Source organism: Lithobates pipiens, unplaced genomic scaffold (assembly GCF_037356315.1).
Source record: "Lithobates pipiens isolate NorthernLeopardFrog02 unplaced genomic scaffold, aLitPip1_a1.2 Scaffold_27, whole genome shotgun sequence".
NCBI lineage: Eukaryota > Metazoa > Chordata > Amphibia > Anura > Ranidae > Lithobates > Lithobates pipiens.
In genome coordinates this window covers 137,493,060-137,520,269 of record NW_027507788.1, presented here as the reverse complement: position 1 = coordinate 137,520,269, position 27,210 = coordinate 137,493,060, and the positions used below count along the sequence as shown (strand labels likewise).

General features: G+C 43.8%; 1 protein-coding gene across 2 annotated transcripts in view; it reads left to right on the top strand.

The window, feature by feature from the left end:
* Positions 1–26,876, top strand: part of LOC143934167 (immunoglobulin superfamily member 1-like) — a 125,553-nt gene extending 98,677 nt beyond the window's left edge. For both annotated transcript variants that reach the window (XM_077457546.1, XM_077457545.1), the window contains exons 5-7: positions 16,444–16,725; positions 20,097–20,266; positions 22,393–26,876. In XM_077457546.1, coding sequence (XP_077313672.1) covers positions 16,444–16,725; positions 20,097–20,266; positions 22,393–22,470 — 530 coding nt within the window. In that variant the 3' untranslated portion in view covers positions 22,471–26,876. The remainder of the gene's footprint in view (positions 1–16,443; positions 16,726–20,096; positions 20,267–22,392) is intronic.
* The last annotated feature ends 334 nt before the right edge of the window (positions 26,877–27,210 follow it).

The window sequence follows — 27,210 nt, the reverse complement described above, 5'->3', positions numbered from 1 at the left end:
TGAAGCTCTTAAAACATCTATTCAGCTATCTTCCAAAACAAACTACAGTTAGCAGTGCTCCTGGGCAAACCTGCATCCTATAACCACAGCTGAAGAGAAATTAATTAAGTAAGCCACGTAGGAGGAGAGGAGATTAAATGACAATGTATCACTTGGTATAAAGGCTTCCGATCTGGTATCCCTATAAGTTGATGAAGCGCCATGTTGTACTTAAATGAGGGAATTTTGGGAGAAATGAGGGGGTACAGGAGAGAACAGAGAGCAGAGAAGGAAGAGAGAAGGAGAAAGGAGTGAAGACGAGTTAGGAAGTAGCTACCTCTGAAGTGGAACTCTCTCACCCGCAATCAGTTCGGTGTCCTCGATGTACGTAAACATCTGGAGGTGTATTTAATCCAAGGGTCCCACATCGCTGTGTGCTTTTCTACTGTATCCAGGTAGATGCTTACTATTTTTCCTGAGCCATAATCCAAGATATCTTTCTTTTAACTAGTCTCAATGACACCATGGGCTGCTTCCAGGCTCGAACAATTGTCAGTTTGGTTCCAATAAGGATAAACCGGATGAGGTTTTGCATTAATTTAGGAACTCCCGGTTGGGAGAAATTAAGTAAAGCAATTTGAGGTGTTTTGTGGATGGGTAAGGTTGTAATTTTCCTAATGATTTGGAACACCTTATTCCACAAGTTCCTAAGTTTTGGGCAGTCCCACCAAATATGTAACATAGAGCCAATGTGACCACAGTCGCAGAAACAAAGGGGAGAGACACTCAGATTGATTTTTGCTAGTCGCAAAGGCACCATATACCACCGCAATAGAATTTTTAAGTTAGCCTCAACTAGTGTTGCGTTAAGTAAGCCTTTTGAGGCAGTATCCGATGCCTTATGCCATTCTTGTAAGGTCCAGTTGTAAATCAATTTCCCATTCTCGCATGAAAAGTGTTTTGGAGTCTGCTTGGGCAAGTGCACGATAGATCACCGAGATCCCCCCCCCCCCCCTCTGCTCCATGGCCTGGCCACACCAGAGTTCATATTCAGTTATGGAAGTAGAGTTAGGGGTTGAGAGCCACAAGGACCTGAGGAAGTGGAAAATTTGTTGGAAACGATACCTTTCCTTCCTGGTATATTAAGTTTACCAATACAGTGAGCTAGAGAAAGAGGACCGGCGGGGTCATAAAGTGACCAATCCTGTATAACCCCTTATCTAACCACCAGCAAAAGGCCTTAATATCCTGGCCAGGAGGAAAGAAGGGGTTTCCGGAAGATATGAGAGAGGGGGTTCCAGTGGGAGGTCAAGTGCGGATTTGCTTTTAGGGAGTCCCATAGTGAGAGGGAGTGGGAGAGAGTGGGAGCCAGTATAGCCAGCCTGTTCCTGGATGGGCACCAAAGAAGGTAGTCAAGGGTATAGCTAGGCACAGCCTGCCTTTCCATATGAACCCAATCCGGGTGGACAAATTTAGAGTAGATAATGGAAAGTGGGGAGAGTTGGGCTGTCTGGTAGTACCAAAGGATGTTTGGAACTCCCAGGCAACCTTGATTTTTGTTGCGGAATAGGGTTCCTTTAGAAATTCTATGTCCCTTGGATCCCCAAATGAATTTCATAATTTTGGATTGAAAGATTCGGAGACGGTCCTTAGGGATGGGAATAGGTAAGGACCTAAAGAGATACAGGATACGTGGGAGTAGGGTCATTTTGACGGAATTTACCCTACCTAGCCAGGATAAGTTGAGTGTGTCCCAGAAGGCAAGGTCTTCCTCTAGTTTGCGGAACGTCGAGGGGAAGTTAGTTGCATAAAGTTTGTCCATAGCTGCTGTCAAGTGTATCCCCAGATATGGGATTACAGATTCCATCCAGTCAAACCTGAAACTATTCTTAAGTTGTGATACAAGTGTAAATGGTAGGTTAATATTAAGCGCTGGGGACTTGGAATAATTGACCCTCAGACCAGAGACTTCGTCATAATCATCAAATAGCTTGCAAATAAGTGGGAGCGAGGTGGTCGGGGATGATAAAAAAAAGTAAGACATCGTCCACGAAGAGGGCGCACTTATGCATTTTTGGACCACAGTGAATTCCCTTGATGTCAGGATTAGCTCTAATAGCAATAGCCAGTGTCTCGATGACCATGGCGAAGATCAGCGGAGATAAAGGGCATCCCTGTCTTGTGCTTTATAGGATAGGGAAGGGGCTTGAGTAATATCCCTGCATTTTTATTTGGGCCTCTGGGGTCGAGTATAGTGCATTTATAATGTTCAGAAATTCAGCAGGGCCCCCGTTCCATATCGAACCGAGGAGCGAGATTATATCTACTGCCCTCCTGATTTGATCAGGACCCTGTCGCCCCGGGACAAAGCCCACCTGATCAGCGTGAACATAAAGGCTAATGAAGTTGGATAGTCTATTGGCTAAGATTTTTGTCAGGATTTTAAGGTCATTATTGATCAAAGATATGGGCCTATAGTTCATGGTTTAGGGATGACTGTTACAAAAGCGGCGTTCATGGCCTTATCCAGGGGCGAACCGGCCCTAAGATGGTTAAAGAAGCATGCTAGGTATGGGGCTAGTGTCTGGGAGAAATGTTTGTAGTATGGGACGGAGAAGCCATCAGAGCCCGGGGCTGAATTAGTCTTGAGATTTTTAATGACCCCCTCCACTTCCTCAGCTGAGATCGAGGAATCAAGCTCTTCCCGGTGTTGATCCTTTAGTGTGGGGATTTGCACCAACTCCAAAAAGGAATGAATAGCATTGGGGGATGACTTAATCCCCTTGTTGCTATATAAGGTGAGATAGAAGTCATGGAATGCTTCCATGATTTTTTGGGGATTCTGAGTGAGGGTGTCATCCCTCATATTTATTTTGGGAAGCGCAAAGAGTCTGATTTTAGGGGTTAGCCGTCTCGCAAGCATTGTTCAGAGTCTGTTATTTTGGTGGTAAAAGCGTCCTCCCTCCCATCTGAGGTCCTTTTCAGCAATAGCTGTGAGAGCCAAGTTCAAGGCTGTACGGGCCGCCTCAAGTCTGTCAGCGGAAAGCGACGAGGGGTTGGATTTATGCACTTGCTTAGGGAAGAAAATTCCCTTTCCAGCTTGTCTATATTTGCCTTACGGGCCTTACGCAGTCTGGAGGAGATCTGGATTAGGTGGCCTCTGATGGTGACCTTGTGCGCAGCCCAGAGCGAGGAGGGGGAGATCCTGTCCACGTCATTGAGAAGGAAATAATCCTGTATGTGTCTTTCTATTTCCCGAGCTTGAACGGGGTCGCTGAGAATGGAGGCATTCAGTCTCCAGTTAAAACCAGAGCGTGGTGTTGGGCCACCACGTAGTGAGATGAGGACGAGGGAGTGGTCCGACCAAGCAGAGTCCCTGATGACCGCCCGGTGCACCAGCGGGAAATGTTGTTGGAGAATGAAAAAATTATCGATTCTTGCAAAGGTTTGGTGTGAGTAATGTGGTGAGTAATGAGGTGGTAAGTAATGAGTGAAATTCCGAGCCGTAGGATTAATTTCCCTCCAGATATCCACCAAGCCGTAATGATATAATTGCCTGGCTACCTTTAGACTCTGCTTGGTCGGGCGAAGCAGGTTCTTCCCTGGGGGACGCATTTTATCAGTTCCAGAATCAAAAGCTAGGTTGGAGTCACCTCCGTAAACGACCACGCCTTCCGTAAGCGGTGCTAATGTTCAAAAGAGAGTTTGGAAGAACTGCGTTTGACCCTTATTTGGTGTGTAGTAAGAAATGAGAGTGTAGAGCTGTTCATCAATGAGTATTTTAATGAGTAGGAATCTGCCCCCTGGGTCCCTGAATTCAGAGACCGAGAAGAACTGAACCCTACCTGAAAAGAACAGTCCCACCCTTCTTGTTTTGTTGTCAGAGTTAGCTAAGTAAAATCTGGGGAATTTGGCATGTATGAAGGAGGGCTGGTAGGATTTAGGGAAATGAGTTTCCTGTAGGAATAAGATATCTATCTTTTGAGCGTGATAATGCTGGAAAATCTTTTTCCGCTTTACCGAAGAATTAAGACCCTGCACATTATGGGAGGCTATGCATAGGGCCGGGCTTCGGGGAGGTGGGTTAGCCATGGAGCAGTAAGGGAGAGGAGGTCGGAGAACCCCAAACACCTACCTTCGTGCTAGTAGCCATCTGCAGGGCCAGGATTGCATGTGCAATGCCATACTTCTCTGCGTACATCACGGGTGAGAGAGGCCACTTCTGGAGCTGCTTGAAAGAAGGAAAAGATGAGGTAAAGAACAGAGGAATAGTGAGAAGAAAGAGCCGCAGAGGAAGAACGGTCTTGAGGTCGGGGTGGAGACATAGTCACCCCACCTAAGGAAACAATCAATGTTGTCCCCACTAAGGAGGAAATGCCCAGACGAGGGGAGGCCAGACCCTAAGGGTCGGCCTCACCATGCATAGGTTAGGTGCGCAGGAGGCTCGCCCCATCCCCTGCAACACCAACCAAACAGCTTGCAATAGCCCGAAAAATGAACACCTATGCCAGTCAATCTGATAAACTAGTGAAATAGCTACAATATAGACCTGTAGTAGTGGCTTGTATTAAAACTATGTAAAGTTTAAAATGGTTCGCAAAAATTTTGGCTAACAGATTACTCCCTTTGCTCCCTCAATCCATTAATCTAGACCAGGTTGGATTCATACCCGGCAGGGAAGCGAGGGACAATACAATCAAGGCTCTAAACGTTCAACATTGGCTACAATCCCAAAGACTCCCAGGTTTTTTTTTGTCCCTCGACGCGTAGAAGGCGTTTGACAGGGTGGCCTGGGATTTTATGTTTCAAACGTTGGAATCCTTGGGCATACCACCATCAATGTTAAACCTGATCATGACTCTTTACTCTAATCCTACAGCTAAAGTGAGAGTGAATGGTCACCTGTCAAACGCCTTCCCCATCGCAAACGGTACCCGTCAGGGCTGTCCGCTCTCCCCATTAATTTTTATATTTACTCTCGAGCCCCTCCGCAACTGCATTAGAGCGAACCAGGCAATAAAAGGGATCCAAATACACCACCGTCAGTATAAAACAGCGGCCTTTGCGGACGATGTACTTTTGTTTTTAACGGACCCCCTGTCCACTATTCCTGCCCTGCTCAATACACTACAACACTACCATCTTCTGTCCAACCTCCAAATTAATTATTCGAAGTCTACTGCTCTCAACCTAACCCTTTCAAAAGAGACCTGTGACCAGTGCAAAGCTAAATTTCCATTTATTTGGAGTACACATGGAATCAAATATCTGGGGATCCACCTCACAACATCTATTCAAGACTGGTACGCCTCAAATTTTTTACCGCTACTACAGAATATCACCAAAGACCTTTCCAATTGGTCGGGAGGGTTATTTTCTTGGTTCGGGCGCGTGGCCATAATTAAGATGAATGTTCTTCCCAGGGTCTTATACTTCTTGCAGGCTCTCCCCATTACCATCCCGAAGATGTTCTTCGCCTCCCTACGTAGACTTTGTATGTCGTTTATTTGGGGAAAGTCATCTCCCCGACTTAGTTTCTTGAAACTCACCATCCCTAAGAATGAGGGAGGACTAGGCCTTCCAGACATTTACAAATACTACCTCTCTAGCCATCTCACCAGGGTCCTTGATTGGAACTTACACTCTCAGAGGAAAGATTGGGTGCAACTAGAAAACTCCCTGATCCCATCGTTGTTAGGATCACTTCCTTGGATATCTACGAAATACACACCGCCCACCATACAAAACCATTCTCTGATTTACCCCACGTTAAAAGCAGCCAAAGAATGCTTCACGAAATATGCTGTGTCCTCTCTTCAAAGCCCCTTAACACCTTTAAGAGGGAACCCTGACTTTGTCCCAGGCTTGGAGACAAACTTCTTGAAGGAGGTCTGGCCTCAGGACCCTTTGCAAGTTCGACACTTTTATGAGGGGGATAAATTGAGATCGTACGAATCCTTAGTAGCGATGACACAGACGACTTCTGTTCCCTTTTGGTCATACGTTCAATTAAGACACTTCCTCCAAACAGCTCCATCTCCTTCTCAGTGGTCACGCCCCTTAACCCAATTCGAACAACTTTGCACACTGAAAGAACCACAACGTCACCTCACTTCACAGATTTATTCGCTATTATTATCACCTTTTAAATCGGCTTCAGATAGATTGAAACAAAAATGGGAAGGTGACTTGTCCCAGTCCTTCTCTGTAGAAGATTGGGAAACTATATTCAAGCTGGCTCATAAAGGTTCCTTGAACGCTCACACGCAGGAGAACGCATTTAAAATAATCTCCAGATGGTATAGGACACCTCTCCAGATGCAACGTTTTGTTCCGCACCTTTCCCCTCAGTGTTGGCGCTGCTTAGACGGAGTGGGATCTTTCTTACATATTTGGTGGACCTGCCCTAAATTACAACCGTTTTGGAAAGAAGTCCACAGAGTGATTAAACAGGTTACTACCTTTGACTTGGCCTTCCGACCTTCGCAATTTCTACTAGGTTTGCCCTCCATTCCCAAAAAACAATACTTTCACTCATTATCAATGCACATGGTAAATGCAGCCAAATTATGCGTACCGACCAAATGGCGCAATTCCGATCCGCCCACAATTGTAGAATGGCTGGCGAGAGTTCGAAAAACGGCGGAAATGGAAGACTTGATTCATCAAGCTCATGACCAACCAGAAAAATTCACTTCCACCTGGGCTTGCTGGTTCCACTTCCTTTCTACCCCTGAATATAAATCACTCACACACCATGCTGGGTAGAGGGTACGGAGTTAACGGACAGACATCCTATTTCTCTCTTAAACTGCCTTTCTTTTACCCTTTCCCCTTATATTTCTATTATTGTTCCCTTATCTGACAGATCCCTGACCTTGGAGAACCAGGGAGCCTAATTAATCCTCAGGGAGGGAACTAGAATTCCTTTTCACAACAGAACTTAATTCTGAAGACGTTCTTTCAGTACTTAAGGAGGATAAACTCCTTGATCTCCCCCACCCATTCGGTTAAGAGATAAGCCCCGGGTACAGCTCAAAATGATCTCGTGCATTTCATATACATAAGAGCCTCAAGGTTTATATTATTGCGCTTCATAAGTTAATAGAATTTGTTATACTGTGTAGCCCTTTCAACATAGTATTGGGTTTTCTTTTTCACATTCAGATTCTATTTTATTTCCATTGACATATGTGTATGCTCACAAACCTTAATACAATTGTCTGGAATATATTGTGGGGGGTTGGGTTTGCCTCCACACGGACACAGTCCAGCACCCTTTCGGGGTGTCCGGGTGGAGTCACCCCCTCCCTCCACCCAATTAAAAAGCGAAATACTGGCACGAGCCACCTTTGGTATTTGACATATTCTTTACCACGGTGCTTAGTGAATTCCTGGACTTAAAGTATGTGACACACATTAGCCGTTTCATGTTCTAAGAAGTTGTAATGTCATATTTTGTCAATACTGCTTATTTCACTTTGGTTAACAGTTGTATTTTTCTGAATACTCCAATAAAAATTTATCGGTAAAAAAAAAAAACTATGTAAAGGGCCATCTAATGAACCTAAGTAATAGAAAACCATTGCCCCTGAGTCTCAAGATTGGTCCCCTCGTGGGGGACCAGTGCCCAACAAAAGAGAAAAATAACAGCAATGAGGGAGGGGAAAGAAACAAAAAAAATAAGGGATGGTATTTCAGTCAAATCTGTACTTTGGTTCTGCAAAGTACCAGTGCCTTTTCTTCTGCAATGTGCAAAGAAAAAAGGGGAAAAGGGGGGGGGGGAGGAGGGGTAAGGGGATGTGGAGGAGGACTCGTATAAGGTGAGAAGTGTCATCAGAGAACAATGGTCTTGGGTCCGAACCGTATAGTCCAGGGGCGAAAGAACCAAAAAAAAAAAAGTTTTAACGGGGGTGGGGGAGATGTTTCAATTTGGCAACAAAGCCGGGGTCACGGAGGGATCAGACCCAAAAATCAAGTCAAAAAGTGTGATACAGGATCTTCTCAAGTTCAGGGAGGGAGTCCATCTTTAGCTTTCTTGTGCCTAGGCAATATCCAGAGGGAGGTAAGAGGGCTAGATGGCGGCGGATGTTTGGATATTCCAGACAAGGAGGTCTGCATGGGGGAAGGCGGATCCTTGGGGATGAGTCCGAGTTTTCGTAGAAGATGTTCCCTTTCATGGAGTGAGGTGAAACGGAAAGGTTTACCATTAAAGTCGAATTTCATGCCAAATGGGAAGAGCCAATAGTACTTGATTTTTTTTGTGTCAGGACCGTCAGAAGTGGTTTAAGGGATCGCCTCTTCTGGATGGTGAAGGGCAAAATATCAGCATTGAGTTGTATCTGATGTCCCATGAGTTGTATCTGTAGCAAAGTCCGGGCCCTCCTCATGACCTCCTCCTTGACACTAAAGTAATGCGGTTTGACCACTATATCATGCAGGAGGCCATCTTGGCGGGGGAGGCCCAGAGCTCTGAGTGTGTTAGGACCTAGGCTTGAACCTGGGACCTCTGGGGTGTCTGGCAGTGACGCTGCTTGCTGAGCCACCTGGAATGCTGGACAGCTCCTTGGACAATTCCTTGAATGATCTTGTCTTGAATCTTGTTTGCCTTGAACCTTGAACCCTTTGCTCCTCCCATGAACTTCCTGATTTAAGCCATGTCTCTGCACTTCCTGGTTGCCAGAATATTGTGCCTTCACCAGCCAATATCTTGCTCCTATCTCTCCTGCTGCCGACCGTATCCTCGCTACCATTCGTTACAGACATTTGGCTTGTTCCTGGACTACGCTTCTGCTAAATCCCAACCTGCAACTATTTGTTACCGACTTTTGGCTTGTTTCTCAACTACGCTTCTGCTTAATCCCTACCTGCTATATCTGCTACCAGACCCCGACTTGCTCACCTCCTGGTGGGGCTATCCTGAGGACCGCAACCTGGCACTAACACGCAGCCAAGCCCATCTCCACCTTCGGGAGCTCTGGTGAATACCGGTTAGTGCTTAGACCCCGCACCTCAGGTGAACCCGTGTCATCAGCCAGGGTGACCTGTGTGAATATCTGCTCTGCTGCTATAGCTACTGGCCTCTGAGCCTGACTCCAGACTGTGACAGAATATTCTGGGCAAAAACATGGAGGCTGTTGTAGCAGCTGCCGTGGCTCCTCTCAGGGTTCAAATCGCTGAGTTGCAGACATTTGGTGTTAACTACCAGGAAAAATTTTCTGAGTTACAAATTGAAGTGAAAGGTCTACAAGAGGAAATCCTTGATCTACACAAACAATTGCGGGATTTTCATGCCCAAGATACTGCTGCCATAGAAACTAATGCACGAACGCCCCTACCACTCAAGTTTAGCGGAGACTGCTGCCATTATAGAGGGTTCCTTAATCAATGTCGTATATACTTTCAGATGCAACCTGCTGCATTCACTTCTGACAGGAAAAAGGTGCTGTTTATTATCAACCTCCTGACTGAGGAAGCCTTAGCCTGGGCCTCCCCTTATGTGGAGAAAGATGATGTCATCCTGGATAATTTTGATTCTTTTGTGACTGTGATGAACCAAGTTTTCGATGATCCTAACCGCTGTGCTACTGCTGAGGCAAAATTGCACAATTTACGGCAGGGAAGACGCTCTGTTGCAGAGTACACAACTGAATTCCAAAGTTGGAGCTCAGATACCAATTGGAATCCAGCAGCACAAAAGAGTCAGTTCCGTCAAGGACTTTCGGAACAAGTAAAAGATGAGCTTGCCAGCGTAGAAAGTCCTGATGACCTCGAAGCTTTTATTAAATTATGTATTTGAATTGATCAGAGACTTACTGACAGGAGAAAGACTGACAGGAGAAAGGAGAGACTGGGAATCCTAGACAGTAATGGTGGCATGCGTTTTTCTACTACTCAGTATCCTCCTAAGGGTCCAAGAGTTTTTCCTGATTCTGACACTCCTGAACCTATGCAGGTGGATGCTATTAAAATATCTATTACTACTCAGGAGAAAGAAAGATGACGTTCAGAAAACGTATGTCTTTATTGTGGAGACTCTGGACATTACGCAGTTAATTGTCCCAATGAGTTTAAAAGAACAATTGCAGCAACGGATGTTACAGTATCTGAACAAATAAACTCAATTTCTCAGTCCATCTCTCCTTTGATTCAGGAAGCAAATAAAGTTAATTCTTTATCAACTCATTTTGTCATCCCTATAAAGCTTATTGTTGAAAGCAATGAAATACCTTGCTCTGCTATGCTGGACTCGGGCTGGGGGAAACTTCATCGACATCGAATTTGCCCAAAGTAATAACATTCAAATAAGAAATAAACTTGCCCCAATTGATATGGAAACTGTGGATGGCTCACCTTTGACTTCAGGCCCTGTTACCCACGAGACAATCCCACTTAAACTCCTAATTGAAACTGACCATCAGGAGACTATAAGCTTTGAGCTGATTACATCACCCAAGTTCCCTATTATCCTGGGCATTCCTTGGTTCTCTATCCATAATCCCTCCACCAACTGGGAGACACGTTCTTTAAGCTTTACATCTGACCATTGCAAGAATCTTATCAAATAAGCCCTCCACCAACCCAAGATTTACAAGCAGTTTTGGCAACTATCCAGTCATACGACAAGCTACCTCCACAATATCTTGAGTTTCGGGACGTTTGTGATAAAAAGAATGCAGATCAGCTGCCTCCTCATCGCTCTTATGATTGTCCCATTGAATTGCTTCCAGGGGCAGAAATACCATTTGGTCGCCTTTATTCTTTATCAGAACCTGAACTGAAAGTGCTCAGGGACTGGATTAATGAGAATCTTGAGAAGGGTTTTATCAGACACTCAACCTCTCCTGCTGACGCAGCCTTATTCTTCGTGACGAAAAAGGACTCCACCCTGCGTCCGTGTATTGACTACAGAGATTTAAATAAGATCATAATTAAGAATCGCTATCCACTCCCACTGATTCCAGAAATGCTTGAGAGACTCCGCTCTGCCAAGCTCTTTACCAAATTAAAAGGGGACATACAACCTTGTCCGCATTCGTCCCGAAGATGAATGGAAAACTGCTTTCAGAACCAGATATGGACATTTTGAGTTTTTGGTCATGCCCTTTGGGCTTTGCAATGCTCCTGCAACTTTTCAACACTTTATTAATGATGCTTTTCGAGATTTGCTTGATCAGTTTGTAATAGCATATTTGGATGACATTCTCATTTTCTCTGATACTTTGGAAGAACACCGCAAGCAAGTCTGTATTGTTTTCGAGAGATTAAGGCGAAATCAACTTTACATAAAACTAGAGAAATGCGAGTTTGAACAAACTCAGATCCAGTTCTTGGGATACATTATCTCTTCTGAAGGGGTAAGCATGGATCCTGATAAGATCAAAGCTGTGGTGGATTGGCCCACCCCTAAGAATGTTAAAGAGATACAGCGATTTGCTGGATTTGCCAACTTTTACAGAAGATTTATAAGGAATTTCTCTAAGGTAATTGCTCCAATTACATAGTTGACAAAGAAAGGGGTGCCCTTTTTGTGGTCACCTGAGGCACAGGCTGCCTTTAGTAAACTGAAAACTCTCTTCACTTCTGCACCAATACTGGTACATCCAGATCCAGAACTACCTTTCATCGTAGAAGTTGATGCTTCTAATTCTGCTATGGGAGCTATCCTTTCTCAGTGAATGTGTCACGTACCTTAAGGCAGAGCCCGGAGTGCAGGGAGTGGCTTCTCGTAGACCTCTGACTCGAGAGACCCTGGTAGTGATGACAGGGGCTCGGGAGCACAGAGGGGCACAAGTGCCTGACTGGATGGTAGATGTAAGAAGCAGCAGACCGTTGATGGTGGAGGTGTATTATAGTCCAGTAGCGGAATGCAGGCAAAGGTAAGGTTCAGCAGACAGCAGAAGGATTCCTGTAGTCCGGCAACGGGATGCAAGTGATCGCAGGGTACAGCGAACAACGGGAGGGGTTCTGTAGTCCGACAGCGGATGCAGGTGCAAACGGGATACTGTGGGAAGTGGGAAGAGTCCAGTAGTCTGCAGCAAGAGGTAGAAGGCAACAAGCGCAGAGGGAGTAACAGCCGGGTATGGTGGAAGACTGGGAGGTGTCCTGTAGTACAGCAGCGGTGAACAGACAACTTACAGATGACGGATGGTGTAACAGTCCAGGTCAGGCACAGGCGAGCAGATCAGGTACAGAAACGGAATCCAGAAGAGTAGTCGGGTACAAAGCCAAAGTCGGGGGGCAGGCAGCAAACAGCAGAGTCGGGAACAGGCCGGGTTCAATACGGATCAGGATACGGATGCAGGTTCAGATACAGGTTACCAGGAAACACGGGAATGCTGTTGATCAGGCAGCAAGGCAGTGAAGCAAGGATCCAGTTTAAATAGCGCTATTGGCGCCTATTGCGTCAAACGGCCGCGCGCGCACCCGCGTGCGTGCTCCTGCGCGCACGCGCGCACCGCTGATCGCGGTAACGCTCTTGAAACTGCACAGAAGATCTCATGCGACTTACGCCGCTCGGACGCCTGTGAGAAGGATCTTCCTGACAGAATGGGAGAAAAAATGCAGCTTCATCCTTGTGCTTATTTCTCTCGACTGATGTCTTCAGCCGAGATGAATTATGACATTGGAAACAAGGAGCTGCTGGCAATTAAGGAAGCATTTTCTGAGTGGAGGCATCTGCTGGAAGGAGCTAAGCACCCTGTAACTGTTCTTACCGATCATAAAAATTTTGAATTTATTAGGTCTGCTAAAAGGTTGTCATCTAGACAAGCACGTTGGACCCTTTTCTTTTCCAGGTTTAATTTCGTTATTTCATACCGCCCTGGGTCAAGGAATGGTAAGGCTGATGCCCTATCACGGATGTTGTCTGGGCCTCTCCAGGAAAGCACCCCTGAATGTACAATCCTGCCTCAAAAGAACTTTCTATGGGCCATGAGTTTGAAGACATTTCTTAAACTTCTCAAGGAGGGGTATGAGAATGACCCACTTCTTAATAATCCTCCTAAGGACATTAACCTCAAGTACAACAATGGTTTTTGGACTCAAGCGCATTGCCTCTATGTACCTGAATCAGTTCGGGTAGAAGCCCTCAGGTTGGTACATGACTCTAAACTTGCTGGTCATTTTGGGGTTTCTAAAGCCCCGTACACACTATCAGATTGTCTGCTGAGTTTTTCCTTCAGATTTTCCAAAACCATATAATATGAGGTCAAACCTTAGCAGTTTCAATGTGTATGCAATCAGGCAGGCCCTTCTACTACATGGTTTTGGTAAATCTGAAGGAAAAACTCCGCAGACAATCTGATAGTGTGTACGGGGCTTTAGACAGAAGAACTCTTATCACGTTCCTTTTGGTGGCCTGGGTACAAGAAAGATGTTAAGAGTTCTGTGGCTTCATGTCTAACCTGTCCTCGCAATAAGACACCTCGATCTTCTCCTCTGGGGTTACTTCTACCACTACCTGTTCCATCAAGACCATGGGGGTCAATTTCTATGGACTTTGTGGTTGACCTTCCTCTTTCAAAAGGGATGACTACCATTCTGGTAGTCGTTGACCGTCTCACTAAGATGGCTCATTTTATTCCAGTTAAAGGGGTACCCTCCGCCGAACATACTGCTGAGGTAATGGTTAGAGAAGTTTTTAAACTTCATGGAATTCCTGATGATGTGGTGTCTGACAGAGGGGTACAGTTTACCTCAAAATTTTGGAGAAGTTTTTGCTCAGCTTTGGGTATAACAGTTAATCTGTCCTCGGCTTTTCATCCGCAGTCGAATGGTCAGACCGAGAGGACCAATCAAACTCTGGAGCAATACCTTCGATGTTTTGTGAGTTATCTTCAGGATGACTGGGTGGACTACCTTCCTACGGCAGAGTTTGCTTATAATAACTCTAAACATAGTTCCACATCCCAAAGCCCATTTTTCCTAAACACCGGGTATCATTCAGTTTTTATTCCTGATCTCCCCATCTCAACTTCATTTCCTGCTATTACCAACAGACTAACTTCATTACATGAGATCCAGGAGAAATTGACTGATACATTGAAGGAGGCGCAGGAATATTACAAGAAGGCTGCTGACAGACATCGTAGGTCTATTCCCACTTTTCAAGTAGGTGAGAAAGTTTGGTTATCTACCAAAAATTTAAAAGTTCAAAGTTCCATGTGCTAAGTTGGGTCAAAAGTTTATGGGACCTTTTGAGATTTCTGCTCAAATCAACCCGGTCACTTTTCGCCTAAAACTTCCTGACAATATGAAGATTCACCCTGTGTTTCATATATCACTACTCAAACCATTTCATGAAAATACTTTTTCTGGAAGAATTCATCCTCCTCCTCCACCTGTTGAGGTACAGGGTGAAGAAGAATTTGTGGTGGGAAAAATTCTTGACCACAGGATCTCCAGGAACAAATTGCAATATTTGGTTCAATGGGAAGGATATGGGCCAGAAGAAAATTCTTGGGAGCCCGAAAAGAATGTTCATGCCCCTAGATTAACAAGGGAAATCCACCAGATGTTTCCACAGAAACCCAGCCCTAAGATGTCCAGAGGACATCCTGGGAGGAGGGGAATACTGTTAGGACCTGGGCTTGAACCTGGGACCTCTGGGGTGTCTGGCAGGGACGCTGCTTGCTGAGCCACCTGGAATGCTGGACAGCTCCTTGGACAATTCCTTGAATGATCTTGTCTTGAATCTTGTTTGCCTTGAACCTTGAACCCTTTGCTCCTCCCATGAACTTCCTGATTTAAGCCATGTCTCTGCACTTCCTGGTTGCCAGAATATTGTGCCTTCACCAGCCAATATCTTGCTCCTATCTCTCCTGCTGCTGACCGTATCCTCGCTACCATTCGTTACCGACATTTGGCTTGTTCCTGGACTACGCTTCTGCTGAATCCCAACCTGCAACTATTTGTTACCGACTTTTGGCTTGTTTCTCAACTACGCTTCTGCTTAATCCCTACCTGCTATATCTGCTAACAGACCATGACTTTCTCACCTCCTGGTGGGGCTATCCTGAGGACCGCGACCTGGCACTAACACGCAGCCAAGCCTATCTCCACCTTCAGGAGCTCTGGTGAATACTGGTTAGTGCTTAGACCCCGCACCTCAGGTGAACCCGTGTCATCAGCCAGGGTGACCTGTGTGAATATCTGCCCTTCTGCTATAGCTACTGGCCTCTGAGCCTGACTCGAGACCGTGACAGTGTGCTTGGTCCAGTTCCAGTCTGTGAGCTCTGATGTCAGGGATGAGGGTCTTGATGAGTGAATGAACTGCCTCCTAGACGTCTGTGACGGACTCAGGCAGACCTCTGATCCGGAAATTAAATCTTCTGGACCTATTCTCCAAATCACCAATTTTGGCCAAAGCCCCTTCAAGTTGATTGTGCATTTCCTGAAATCGATCAGAATTCTGGTTCACTCGATCAATTGTGGTATCTACTTTGTGTTCAATACTTTCAATGCGGGATCCCAGCATCTGGAGATCAGCTTTAATGTCAGCAGTAATTCTAGATGCTGTCTGGGAAAGTCTCTTGTCTAGCATTTCGGCAAATTTAGAAAATAAAAGCGTAATGTCCTGGGGCTGAGATGCCTGAGGTGGTTGAGGGAGAAGCTGTGCTGCCTCCTGGAAAGCCATAGTGTGCCTGGGTGAATGAGCCCCTGAGGGGGACAGTCCCTGTATATCTTCCAGTGTCTGATTTAGAAGAGACACTCTGGTGGCAGGGTATAATGGACCTCCATGGGGTGCCTGCGACTGAGCCCCACCACATACCTCCTCATGTAATCTGTCCCGCCATGGAGAGGAGCCTGCAGATCCTGTGTGGGCCTCGTGAGGCGGCCGCTCCGCCGCCATTTTGGAAATCTCTGTCGCTCCCGGGAGGACCGCAAAGTGGGCTCCCAGTCCTCTCCTCGCCGTCCCTCTGTGCATCGGAGTGTGCCCCTATGCTAGCGGGCACCTCCGCTCTTGGTCCGGTCTCTGTGGCTGGCGGTGTTTGGCTGCTAGGTGAGCGGGCGGGATGGTGCGATGTAGAGCTTTGTGTTCACGCGGCCATCACAGAGCGCCGCGCATGCACACTCACAAATATACTTAACAACCAGTGGAACTCCACTTTAAGTGTTAGCATATACTTAATCTGTGATATTATTGAAAATGTTTTTATTGTTTAAATGCATATGTTAAACCCTTATCTAGAATCATATCAAAGGATACCTCCATACAGAAAAGGAAAGAAGGCCCTCGTTCTGAAAATTCTAATTTAATTGCCTGGCTGTCCTGCTCAGCTTCAGTACTTTCTGAGCCACTAGCATGCAGCTAGTAAAGTCAGAATACCTGAAAAAATGGGCAGATGTGTTAATTACAATGCCATTACTAAGTTTGGCACCAAATGACAGTCCTAGTAGAGTAAAATATTCACTTTAAGGATATTAGTTACATATAATATTCATAATGCTTTTCTCTATCAGGTCTTGACAGCCCTTCAGCATGGTGGGAAGAGTATGGAGGAAATAACAAAACTGCCAAGATCACATGCCAAGCACCGGTAACTCCAAAAAGGATGTGGTTTCAGCTGCTGAACAGCAGTGAAGGTATTGAAGAAGAAATAGAAGGTGTAGTAGCAAACCAGGTCACCTTTAACATCACAAGTCCTGACCATACTCAGAAGAAATACTACTGTGTCTATGCGATGAAGATAGGCAGCAACCTTGCATTTTCTGCCATTAGTAAGCCAGTTTTTATCTGGCGAGGTATGTAAAAGCACTGTACTACAATGGTTTGTATGAAATGTAAAGAATGACTAAGAGGATAATATAACAGCAATTAAAAGGCAAATCAGTTTGTTTTTCAGTGCTTGAAATAAGACCCATTCTACAAATTCATATAAACCTGCCAGATTTTTCCTTTTAAAGGCTACGTTCACCTTATAAAAGAATAAATGTACATATTTTTGCTGGAAAAAAAATGTGCATTTATTATTTTTTTCACAGGAGCATGCAAAGCCTTGTACCCATGAGCAGTGAATCATTGGTGTAAGGTTCCTGCAAACTCTTCCTCCAGTTCTCTGTCTATACCTCTATATGGGCTTTCACTAGAGAGCTGGAGGAAGTGTTAATGGACTACAAGTGCGATGATCACCAAGTCTCTGAATGAGTGATGGTTTCAAATTTGACAGCTGCTGTGAGGGAGAAGAACCCTTGCATGCTGTCATGGGAAGTGGAGGGATGCTTTGGGGTAGGAGGTTGCTTAGCAACATGTTACACCCTAATTACGGATGTGGAAGTCAAAACTTTCTTTTATAGCTTAACTCCTGAAATTTAGCCATTTTCTATAATGTGCTAGCTAATGTGCTGGTTTATTTCCAACAAGGTCTCTTTATTTGCAACTGACAATTTTGGAGAGACACTGGAGAGACAAAAAAAAAACTGCTCTCTCACACACAGCAGCTCTGCGTGACCCCCCCCCCTCCACTTGCCATTCACAGATGGCTTTGTATTTTGTGAATAGGTTGACATAATACAAAACATTCCGTGATTGGGTAGGAAGAGGGATGGGTGAACAGAGCAGCTGCATGGGGTTCTGCAGTTGGTGGCACTGAGACCAGCAGGTCCAGCAAAGAAACATTGGAAGTTTCGCAATAGCTCAATAAAAATGTATATTGTAAATCAAAAAAATAAGCCCATGAAGTGGCATGCTCTTCACTGGACTTAACCCATAGGAAGCCAGCACATTTTAGAAAGTGGCCAAATTATTGCAGTTCAGTTTTAAGTTTAGCATAGACTAGGTAAAGCTTAGGTACTCTGATGGGATTTTATTGCCACCTGTCTCCTTGCTGGGGAGATTCATCCTGTATTAGTTTTGGTGACCATTATCATGGGGCAGAAAATGATAGGCAGTCCAATAATTTGCACTGGATAAGGAATAGAGAAGTTTTCCAAATCTGTTCAGGTGATAACTGTCTAAGCCCTTGTACACACGATCGGAGATTCCGACGACCAAATCCGTCTGAGTTATTCCGACGGATTAATTCCGGACGAGGTCTGGAAGTGATGTTGCATACACACGGTCAGACCAAGTTGTCGGAATTTCCGGTTGCCAAGAACGCAGTGACGTAAGCCGCATACGGCGGGACTACGTTCAGGCTAGTAGCCAATAGCTTTGGCCTAGGAATTTGATCGAAAGCATGCGTGCCACTTTGTCCATCGGAGTAGGTTACACATGATCGGAGTATGTCCGATAGGAGCATTTTGTCGGAAAATATTTCCGGCAAGTTGGAAAAGTTGGTCCGACGGATATTCCGACGGAAACAGTCCGATGCAGACCACACACAGTCGGTAATATCTGACAAAACACTCCGATCGGAAACATTCCGACGGAATCTCCGACCGTGTGTACAAGGGCTAAGAGAGGATAAACCCTGGAGAGATGTCTTGAAAGTGGAGGTAGGTTTTTCCAATGAAACAGTAAGACAACTAATTGAGACAATTGATGGCTTCTAACCTTTCCCTAACCTATCCAATACTGAATCTGAACTGAGACTTAATTTAGGATATACTTTAAAGGATAAATTCACCTTTAGTAACATATTAAATGCATCTACCCACATGGTTGCATCATTCATTCATACAGCTCTGTGTGTGAATGAACTACAAGTCCCGACATCCTTTGCGCTTGTAGTTCTCAATGAACTACCATGGTGCCGTGTTACACCGCGGTAGTTCATTGAATCTTCCTGTCAGTGTATCTGCTTGCTTGTATGTAATGTACAGGCACACAGATACACTGACAGGTCTACAGGAGACCTGCATGGCACCAGTGATCAGCAGATGCTTGCTTTACAGGCTCAAAAAAAATAATAATATTAATAATAATAATAAATGCACATTTTTCTTACCTTTAAAAAATGTGCATTTCTTTATTTTTTAAAAGTGAACTTATCCTTTAAAAATTCTTATCTGAATGCCCAGTTTGGTAGCCATGATGGTGCCATATCCCGGTAAATAGACACAGAAAAGAGGGTTATGATGGCGACCTTTGGAAAGGCACAACTATGACAAATATATAAAAATACAAATATAATTGTATTAAATACAATCTTAAGACACTAATAAAATACATGCCACAGTAAATGCAAAGTTTGCACAGGTTGATAGGACTTTCTTCATACAAAAAAACAAAAGAAAAATTCTAGATCCCAAAAAATCATGGGTAGCCCTACACGTTTCCTTTAATTCTACTATTGCAGTATAAAACAATGAAAGGAAACATCACATTGATTGCTCTAGACAAGAAACACTTTTCTTATTTCACACACTTTCATTTTATTTTAATTTTATGAAACTATCTTTTACACTGCAGCAGAGTTAGGAAAATGCAAATGGTTCAGTCCTATTGTTCATGGTTTCGAGTAGAGTCCTATAGAATTGTACATATTCTTCAAAGTTATGCATGTGCCACAATCAAAATGGTCATTTCCATCTCCCAAACTGATCGTCCCAGCTACACAGTTTATTACATTACTGGGCGAAACATACAAAGCCTGTTTTTTTCTTCTCCTCTCCTGATATAGAGCAATGAGTGGGTCAGATTAAAATTATCGTGGAGATAGGGCAGTGCCAAAACCCCCTTCAAGTAGGTTCTATGAGAAGGCACTATGAGGAGCCAGCCTTGTCTAGCTATACTACTATAAAATGAGGATTACATTGTACATATAAATATTCCATCTTCCAAGGGCTTTTTGTTACCAGATGCAGCTTGGAAACTTGTCACCAGTATTGTGGTTTTGCCGTTAAAAAGATTGTCAAAATTTAGAAATCTGTGTCTATATGTGAGTTCTAAACAACATTCCAAAAAACTTGCCCCTTTACACACCCTTCATTACATGAGTTGACATAATTACTATTACTATGAATATGTTCTAAAAATGTATCCAGTTATTTAATAAGTTAGAGTGCTGTAACTCATAGCAGCCAATCTAAAGCATCCTTGATTTTAAAGTGAAAAACAATTGGTTATTATGGGTCATCACACATCATTATTGCTTTTTACAATGTCCTAATATAAAAGTGTAATGATAATAAATATGTACCTAATGATGTATGTTCTATTCTCTTCCAAAAAGTTGATTATACAACTATGAACATCATACGGATCTTTATCTCAGCACTTGTCCTAATTCTTCTGGGTGTCATTCTCGTGATCCATTTCAACGTATTCCAGAAAACTGAAGAAAGTCTTCCTGCGCTTCCACCTGCCCGTAGATTTCAGGCAGAACAGTCTGAGTATGCAGAGGTTAGACAGCGCAAAATAAATTGTTTGTTGGTCTAAGAGAATCTTTTTGATTGAATTTTTATCATCTTGAAATTACAATTGGAAGTTTTCCCTCTGGTTCCTTTTTCAACTGTTATTTTTCATTCTTCTCCCAATCCTGGGCAGTGCCCCTCTATTACCCACAAGCCCTCACAAATCCCAAACCTATCCATATCTTCAACCCCCATGCCCAGTGAAAAAGTTTTACAGTTCGTTAGCAAAATTGCAATAACATATTGATATGGAGGATGTCATTCTCCTTCACAGCATTCTTGTATCCCCCTCTCCTGCCTTCTCCATCAGCGTCGGGGTCACATTAGCTGAATGATGGTGAAATACTGAGGGAGAAGAGAAACATTGGTATACTAGTCAGTACCAATTTGCAAAAGTATATTTGCTTTGGAAGAATAAATTACCTCTAACGTTTGGTGTCCTACTTGTGTGGATGTTGCTGCATTATGTAAAACTATTAGAATAGTCTTTACATTTTAGAATGGGGTGCCTCGAGACTGTCCATAATTTTTAATGGGTGATTAGACTGAAAAAACCTGATTCATGAAATTTGACCTTGGCACATCTATCTGTAGTGTTTATTTATCAATCTCCAAAGCCCTAAGGCCTGTATATTAGCAGACAGTTGGTCTATTCACATCACAGCTCTGCAAATTTCTTCCTTCCTCTGCCTATGTGGAGAGGGGTGTGTGTGCCTTTCCTCCAATCAGCTGTCAGCCAGTGTATGCCAAGAATCCCCACCGAGTGGTGGAACAAGAATAGAAAATTTTAACATGATGTGCACTTTCTAAACAGTCTAGAAAGTTGAAGAATACAAGTAAAACGTATGTACTGAGATTTGTTTCTTATCTGTGTATCATTATTATTATATTATTATTATACACGATTTATATAGTGCCAACAGTTTACACAGCGCTTTACAATGTATAGGGGGGACAACACAATTACAGTACAGTTCAATACAAAAGGTGCAGGAGGGCCCTGCTTGTAGAGTTTACATTCTAAAGGGAGGGGGTGGTACAAAAGGTAATAGCTGCAGGGAATGATTCGATCGGGTGATCATCTGAGGCTGTTCACATCACTGGGTATATGTGAGGGTTTACATACACTTTAAACTTGCTCCAACCCCTACTTTAAGCCCTATACTAACTACCCTACCCAGCTTCAGGTGAGAGAAGAGAGCAGAGACATCATCTATAATGCCTGGGTGCTGATGTCACCCATAGACTTACTACGGGGTATCTGTTGTCCACTGTCCCTCCTCTCCCCTAAAGCTGGCGCTGAGAGCTGATCATGTGACTGGACCAGAGTGCACTCAGCACATCTTTCTTTAACAGGGTAGTTAGTATAGGACATAGAATGGGGCTGGGGGTAGGTTAAAGCTTAGTTAGGTTTTGACCAAACTTCCACAATAAGGCCGCGTACACACGGGCGGATTGTCTGCCCAACTTAGTCAGCTGCACCGTGTTTAAGCGGACAATCCGCTCGTGTGTGGGCTTCAGCGGACTTTTTCAGCGGACAGTCTGACGGACTTAGTCTTTCGGAATTTCCGTAATTTTGTCCGTCCAAACTTGGTTTCAGCAGACAGTCCGCTCGTGTGTAGGCAAGTTGGACGGACTAAGTATGGCGCATGCTCAGAAAGGATTTACACGGCCGAAGGTTGCATTGCAGTGTATTGGACGTCGTTTTTCTAGTCCCGTCGTACGTGCTGTACACGTCATCGCGCAAGTTTTCAGCGGACTGTCTGTTCATCGTGTGTGGTCAAGTCCGTTCATTCAAAAGTTGAACGGACTGTCTGTCGGATTGTCTGACGAACTTAGTTGGGCAGACAATCCGCCCGTGTGTACGCGGCCTAAGGGTCTTAAATCCAATGAATCATCCGTCTGTGAATACGGTTGTTACACAGGTCTTGGTATAGCTACAGTAGTGGTGGTTAGTCACACTGGCATAGATTAGGTATATTCTTTATTTAATGTGGATACCGTATATTGTATACCTTTGTTGACCAGTGATGTCAGTAATTGTAATGAATATATTATTCTCCACTATTTTGTTTACAGCACTTTTATTCTAATAGTACAATGTTTCTTTTGTAGATGGTGATAATGAACACAGAGCCTGTGGTGGAAGAAAATGAGATGTCCAGCGCTGGTGACAAAGTAGAAGAGCTGTAAACTCAGATATATATATATATATATATATATATATATATATATATATATATATACACACACACACACATAATGGGAATGCTACCATTTGAAGCCATTGCTTAATGCAGCAGAGAAGACTACATTATTGGATGAGAGGCCGGTCACAGGACATTCACAGGTCATGTGACCAGTTAACGCAAGTAAAAAGATCTACAAATATCTAAAAATATACCAAACTTGCTGTATTGTTACAGAAAATGATATTAGAGGCTTTATTAGCTTTACCGTTCTGCTACATTCAATCTATTTAATAAGCCATTTTAGGATAAGGCATAACATAGCAGAGTACTAGTGCTTGTTCGCATGAGAAGCATTGAGCTGCGTTGATCACAATTCCCTGCTCACAACATATATCAGATGATTGTGTGTGTTGTGTGAAAATGCAGCATGTAGGCATTTTTGTGCAGAGTAACACATCACCACACTGCAGTGCATAGAGTTGAATGAAATGTCATGAAATATCAATACATTTAAAATAGAAAAAAGTAAACAGTGTGAAAAATGGTAACAATGTATCGAACCGCTAAACACAACATGCACCCGCTTGCGCACTTTATAACAGAGCATATTGTGAACCTTCTGGCTAAAACATGGAGTTCGTTGACTTCTCATTCTGTAAATGCTAGCTGCCTGGCTGTCATTCTGATCTTCTTATCTGAATACTTTGAGTCATTAACCAGAACAAGTATGCAGATAATGAAGAACTTCAATCTAGAAAAAGAAATAAAATTCAGCAGCTACAAATACTTACAAAACATGGAGGTTTAGGAGTGTGTCTATGGGAATGTTTGACCATTTTTCTAGAAGTGCATTTGTGAGGTCAGGTACTGATGTGGAAAAGAGAGCCTGGCTCGCAGTCTCCGCTCTAATTCATCCCAAAGGTGTTCTGTCAGGTTGAGGTCAGGACTTTTTCCACCCCAAACTCGATCATCAATGTCTTTATGGATGTTGCTTTGTGCACTGGTTGCGCAGTCATATTGGAACAGGAAGGGGCCATCCCCAAACTGTTCCCACAAAGTTGGGAGCATGAAATTGTCCAAAATGTCTTGGTTTGCTGACGTCTTAAGAGTTCCCTTCACTGGAACAAAGGGGCCAAGCCCAACCCCAAAAACAACCCCATGCCACAATCCAGCCCCCCCCCCAAAATGATTTGGACCAGTGCACATACCAAGGTCCATAAAGACATGCATAGAGAGTTTGGGGTGGAGGAACTTGACTGGCCTGCACAGAGTCCCGACTTCAACCGAATAGAACACCTTTGGGGTGAATTAGAGCGGTGACTGCAAGCCAGACCTTCTCATCCCAGAAAAGTTGAATGAAGCTGTTATAGCTGCAAAGGGTGGGCCAACTCAATATTGACCCCTACGGACTAAGAATGGGATGCCATTAAAGTTCATGTGTGTGTAAAGGCAGGCATCCCAATCGTTTTAGTAATATAGTCTGTATGTGTGTGTGTGTATATACATATATATATATATATATATCTCTTCCCCTACGTATCCAACTTGTGCAAATAGTAGATTTATCCAGCCTGTCAACAGCATCACATGTGTGTTCTTCCACCAAGTGCCACACAAAATAGGCTTACTGGAAATACTCGGCCCTCTATTCAGAGACGCCAAACAACGCTTGATTATAATTGCATGGAGCCCAATTATGCCTTTAAAATGTATGACCACTTCCACCAGGATAAATTTCACCTCCAATTCACCGGACATAAGAAAATAAAAGGGCAAACACACCTCATAGTGTAAATCTATTCATGAAGATATTTATTAAAATAGTACAAACAGTGCTGTAATAAAAAAAAGCTGGTCTTAAGGTAGCACAAAGCCACCTCCAGATTCTCGATGGGAGGTGCCATCTCGTACATTGGCTTGATGATCCTGTTCTGGAGAACAGTGCCTAGCAGATCTTATGTTTATTTGGTGGAAAATGTGGTATCTACAGGATCCAGTGTTGTAATTCAAGCTTTGACTGTTTCTTTTTAATGTATAAAGCTTTTCAGGGATACATTTTGTTGGGTTCCAAAAACAAAGATGTACCACATTACCTACTTTAGGTTAATATTCATACTGTAAGTAATATGTCATTCCATGTCTTTATGAATGATTTGTGATATGTATGTAGCTATCTATTTCATTACTATACATTTGCTTTTAGAAAAAAACAGTTATTTCCATAGATGCTTTTCAATAGCCATTACAATGATATATCAAATACAATTGTAAAGCAAGCAAATATAAAAGAAACGTCATTCCATAATGCACATTGCACCATTTCAAAGAGTTCTACAGTAGTACAAATAAGGCTTCTCTTCTACAGTAATCAGAACACTTTGCCAACTGTGGTGGTGGTGTTGGAAGGTCTAAGACAATGGCATGACCCAAATTTTGCATGCGCACTCAAAGTTTAATGACTGCCGTATGGGTCTGGAGCTGTGAAGGCCATTGGCAGGGGTCAGGCTTTCCTGCCAAATGCCCTCTTGTCATGTCCAAGGAGACCTAGCCTAAAAGCGAGACTGTTTGGCAAAGGTACTGTAGATGAGGATAAAATTCAGAGCATTATTTATTCATAATCAAAACATTGCTTTTGCCTAGACTTCACCTTTTATAGTTCTGAATACCTGCATAGACTTCTCTTGAGGGGTTATGCAAAATGGCCCTCTCTATGCAGGACATTGAGCCAAACCTGTTAGGTTAATAAGACCCCTTTCATACTGAGGTGTTTTTCAGGTACTAAAGGGCTAAAAATAGCACCTGCAAAGTGGCTGAAAATGCCTCCCCTACAGCCCCAGTGTGAGAGCCTGAGTGCTTTCACACTGGGGCGGAGTGCTTGCAGGATGTTAGAAAAAGTCCCACAAGCAGCATCTTTGGAGCGGTTTAGGAGGCATGTATACATCCAGTGGTGGTTCGTCCATAGGGGGTGCATGGGCGCTGCCCCCCATCCAGGCAGTCCGGAAAGAAAAAACAAAATGTCAGAAATTTTTTCTTTTTTTAATACTGGCCCTTTAACCCCTTCCCGCCGAGCGTACGCAGATGTGCGTACTCGGCTTCCGGGGGTTATACCGGGATGATGCCCGCAGCTGCAGGCATCATTTCGGTATCATTGTTCAGAGCGGGCGATCGGCTTTCCAGCCATAACAACTGATGTGGCTAAAAGCCACTTGGCTGTTATGCCGGAGGAGCGTGGGGGACGTCTCCCTCTCCCGCCACTATTACCGGGGCTCCCGTTCAACCGGGAGCCCCGAACGAACATCCGCTGCTTCTGGCGGCTAGAGACAGACTGGAATGAAGCTGTAGGCGGCTTCATTCCAGCCTCCTAATTGTAAACACGGAAGCGACGTCATGACGTCACTTCCCATTTACTCGGCTGCCAATTGCGTCGGTTTAGAAAAAAAATACAGTATTCAGAATCACCGAAAATGGTGATCTGAATACTTTGAAGTGCAAAGGAGGGATCGGGGGTCTTTTAGACCCCCGATCCCTCCATAAAGTGTACCTGTCACCACCTATTACTGTCACAAGGGATGTTTACATTCCTTGTGACAGCAATAAAAGTGATAACATTTTTATTTAATTTTTTTAAACAATTTATTAATTTTAAAATAAATAAGAAAAAAAAACTAAAAATGTTTTACAGCGCCCCCATCGCCACGAGCTCACACAGCAAAGGAAACCCATACGGAAGTTGCGTCTGCGTATGTAAACGGTGTTCAAATCACACATGTGAGGTATCGCTGCGCCTCTGTAACTCTAAGCTGGTAACCGGAATTTTTTTTTAAAGCGTCGCCTATTGAGATTTTTAGGTACCATAATTTGTTGTCATTCGACGAGTGCGTGCAATTATAAAGCGTGACATGTTTGGTATCTATTTACTCTGCGTAACATCATCTTTCACATTATACAAAAAACTTGGGCTAATTTTACTGTTTAATTTTTTTTTAATTCATGAAAGTGTCAAAGGAAGGGCTGGGATCTGGCGCCCCTCATCCTAAAACTTCACCAGCCGTTACTGTATACACTGCTCCTCCACTGCCACTGCCCATTGAAATGAATGGGCAGCGCTGCCAAAGAACCTGCAAAGCGCTTTGGCAGCAGCGCCTTTAAGGCACATTTAACCCTTTCTTCGGCCATTAGCGGGGGTTACAAGCACTGAAATGCACGCTAAAATTACGTTAACGCGGCCCGCTGGCAGGGTGAAATGGGACTAAGAGAATCAGAACCTTTGCAAAGTGGAAGAGTGGGCCTGATGATAAAGCCACCCCCCACCCCCCTTGATGAAATGCATTGTTTGCTGTGTCTCTTGCATATTTGTAAATGTGAGTAACTTTCTTTGAACTTAATAAAACAATCAGTTTTAAACTACGGAGCATTTGTTGCTGGTTTCTTACAGGAATTATGACACATGTTGAGCAGAGATGCTGGTGTTAAGAATAGCCTTGCAATGAAGGCCATCCACACAGATATATCTTCAGTCTACGTATGATTTACTGATTAAACAGCAGTGTGCACAGGGTCATAGAGCATCAAAGGCAAAGTGACAAAGTACAGGAAAAAACACACATATTACGTATCCTGTCTATTACATAGTGTCTACCTTAATTCTTACTATTCTCTATCTCAGGCACATATCCATCGGAAAAGGGGAAATTCTGATTATCTGCGATAACATTGTACATTGTCACATAAATTAAAAAAA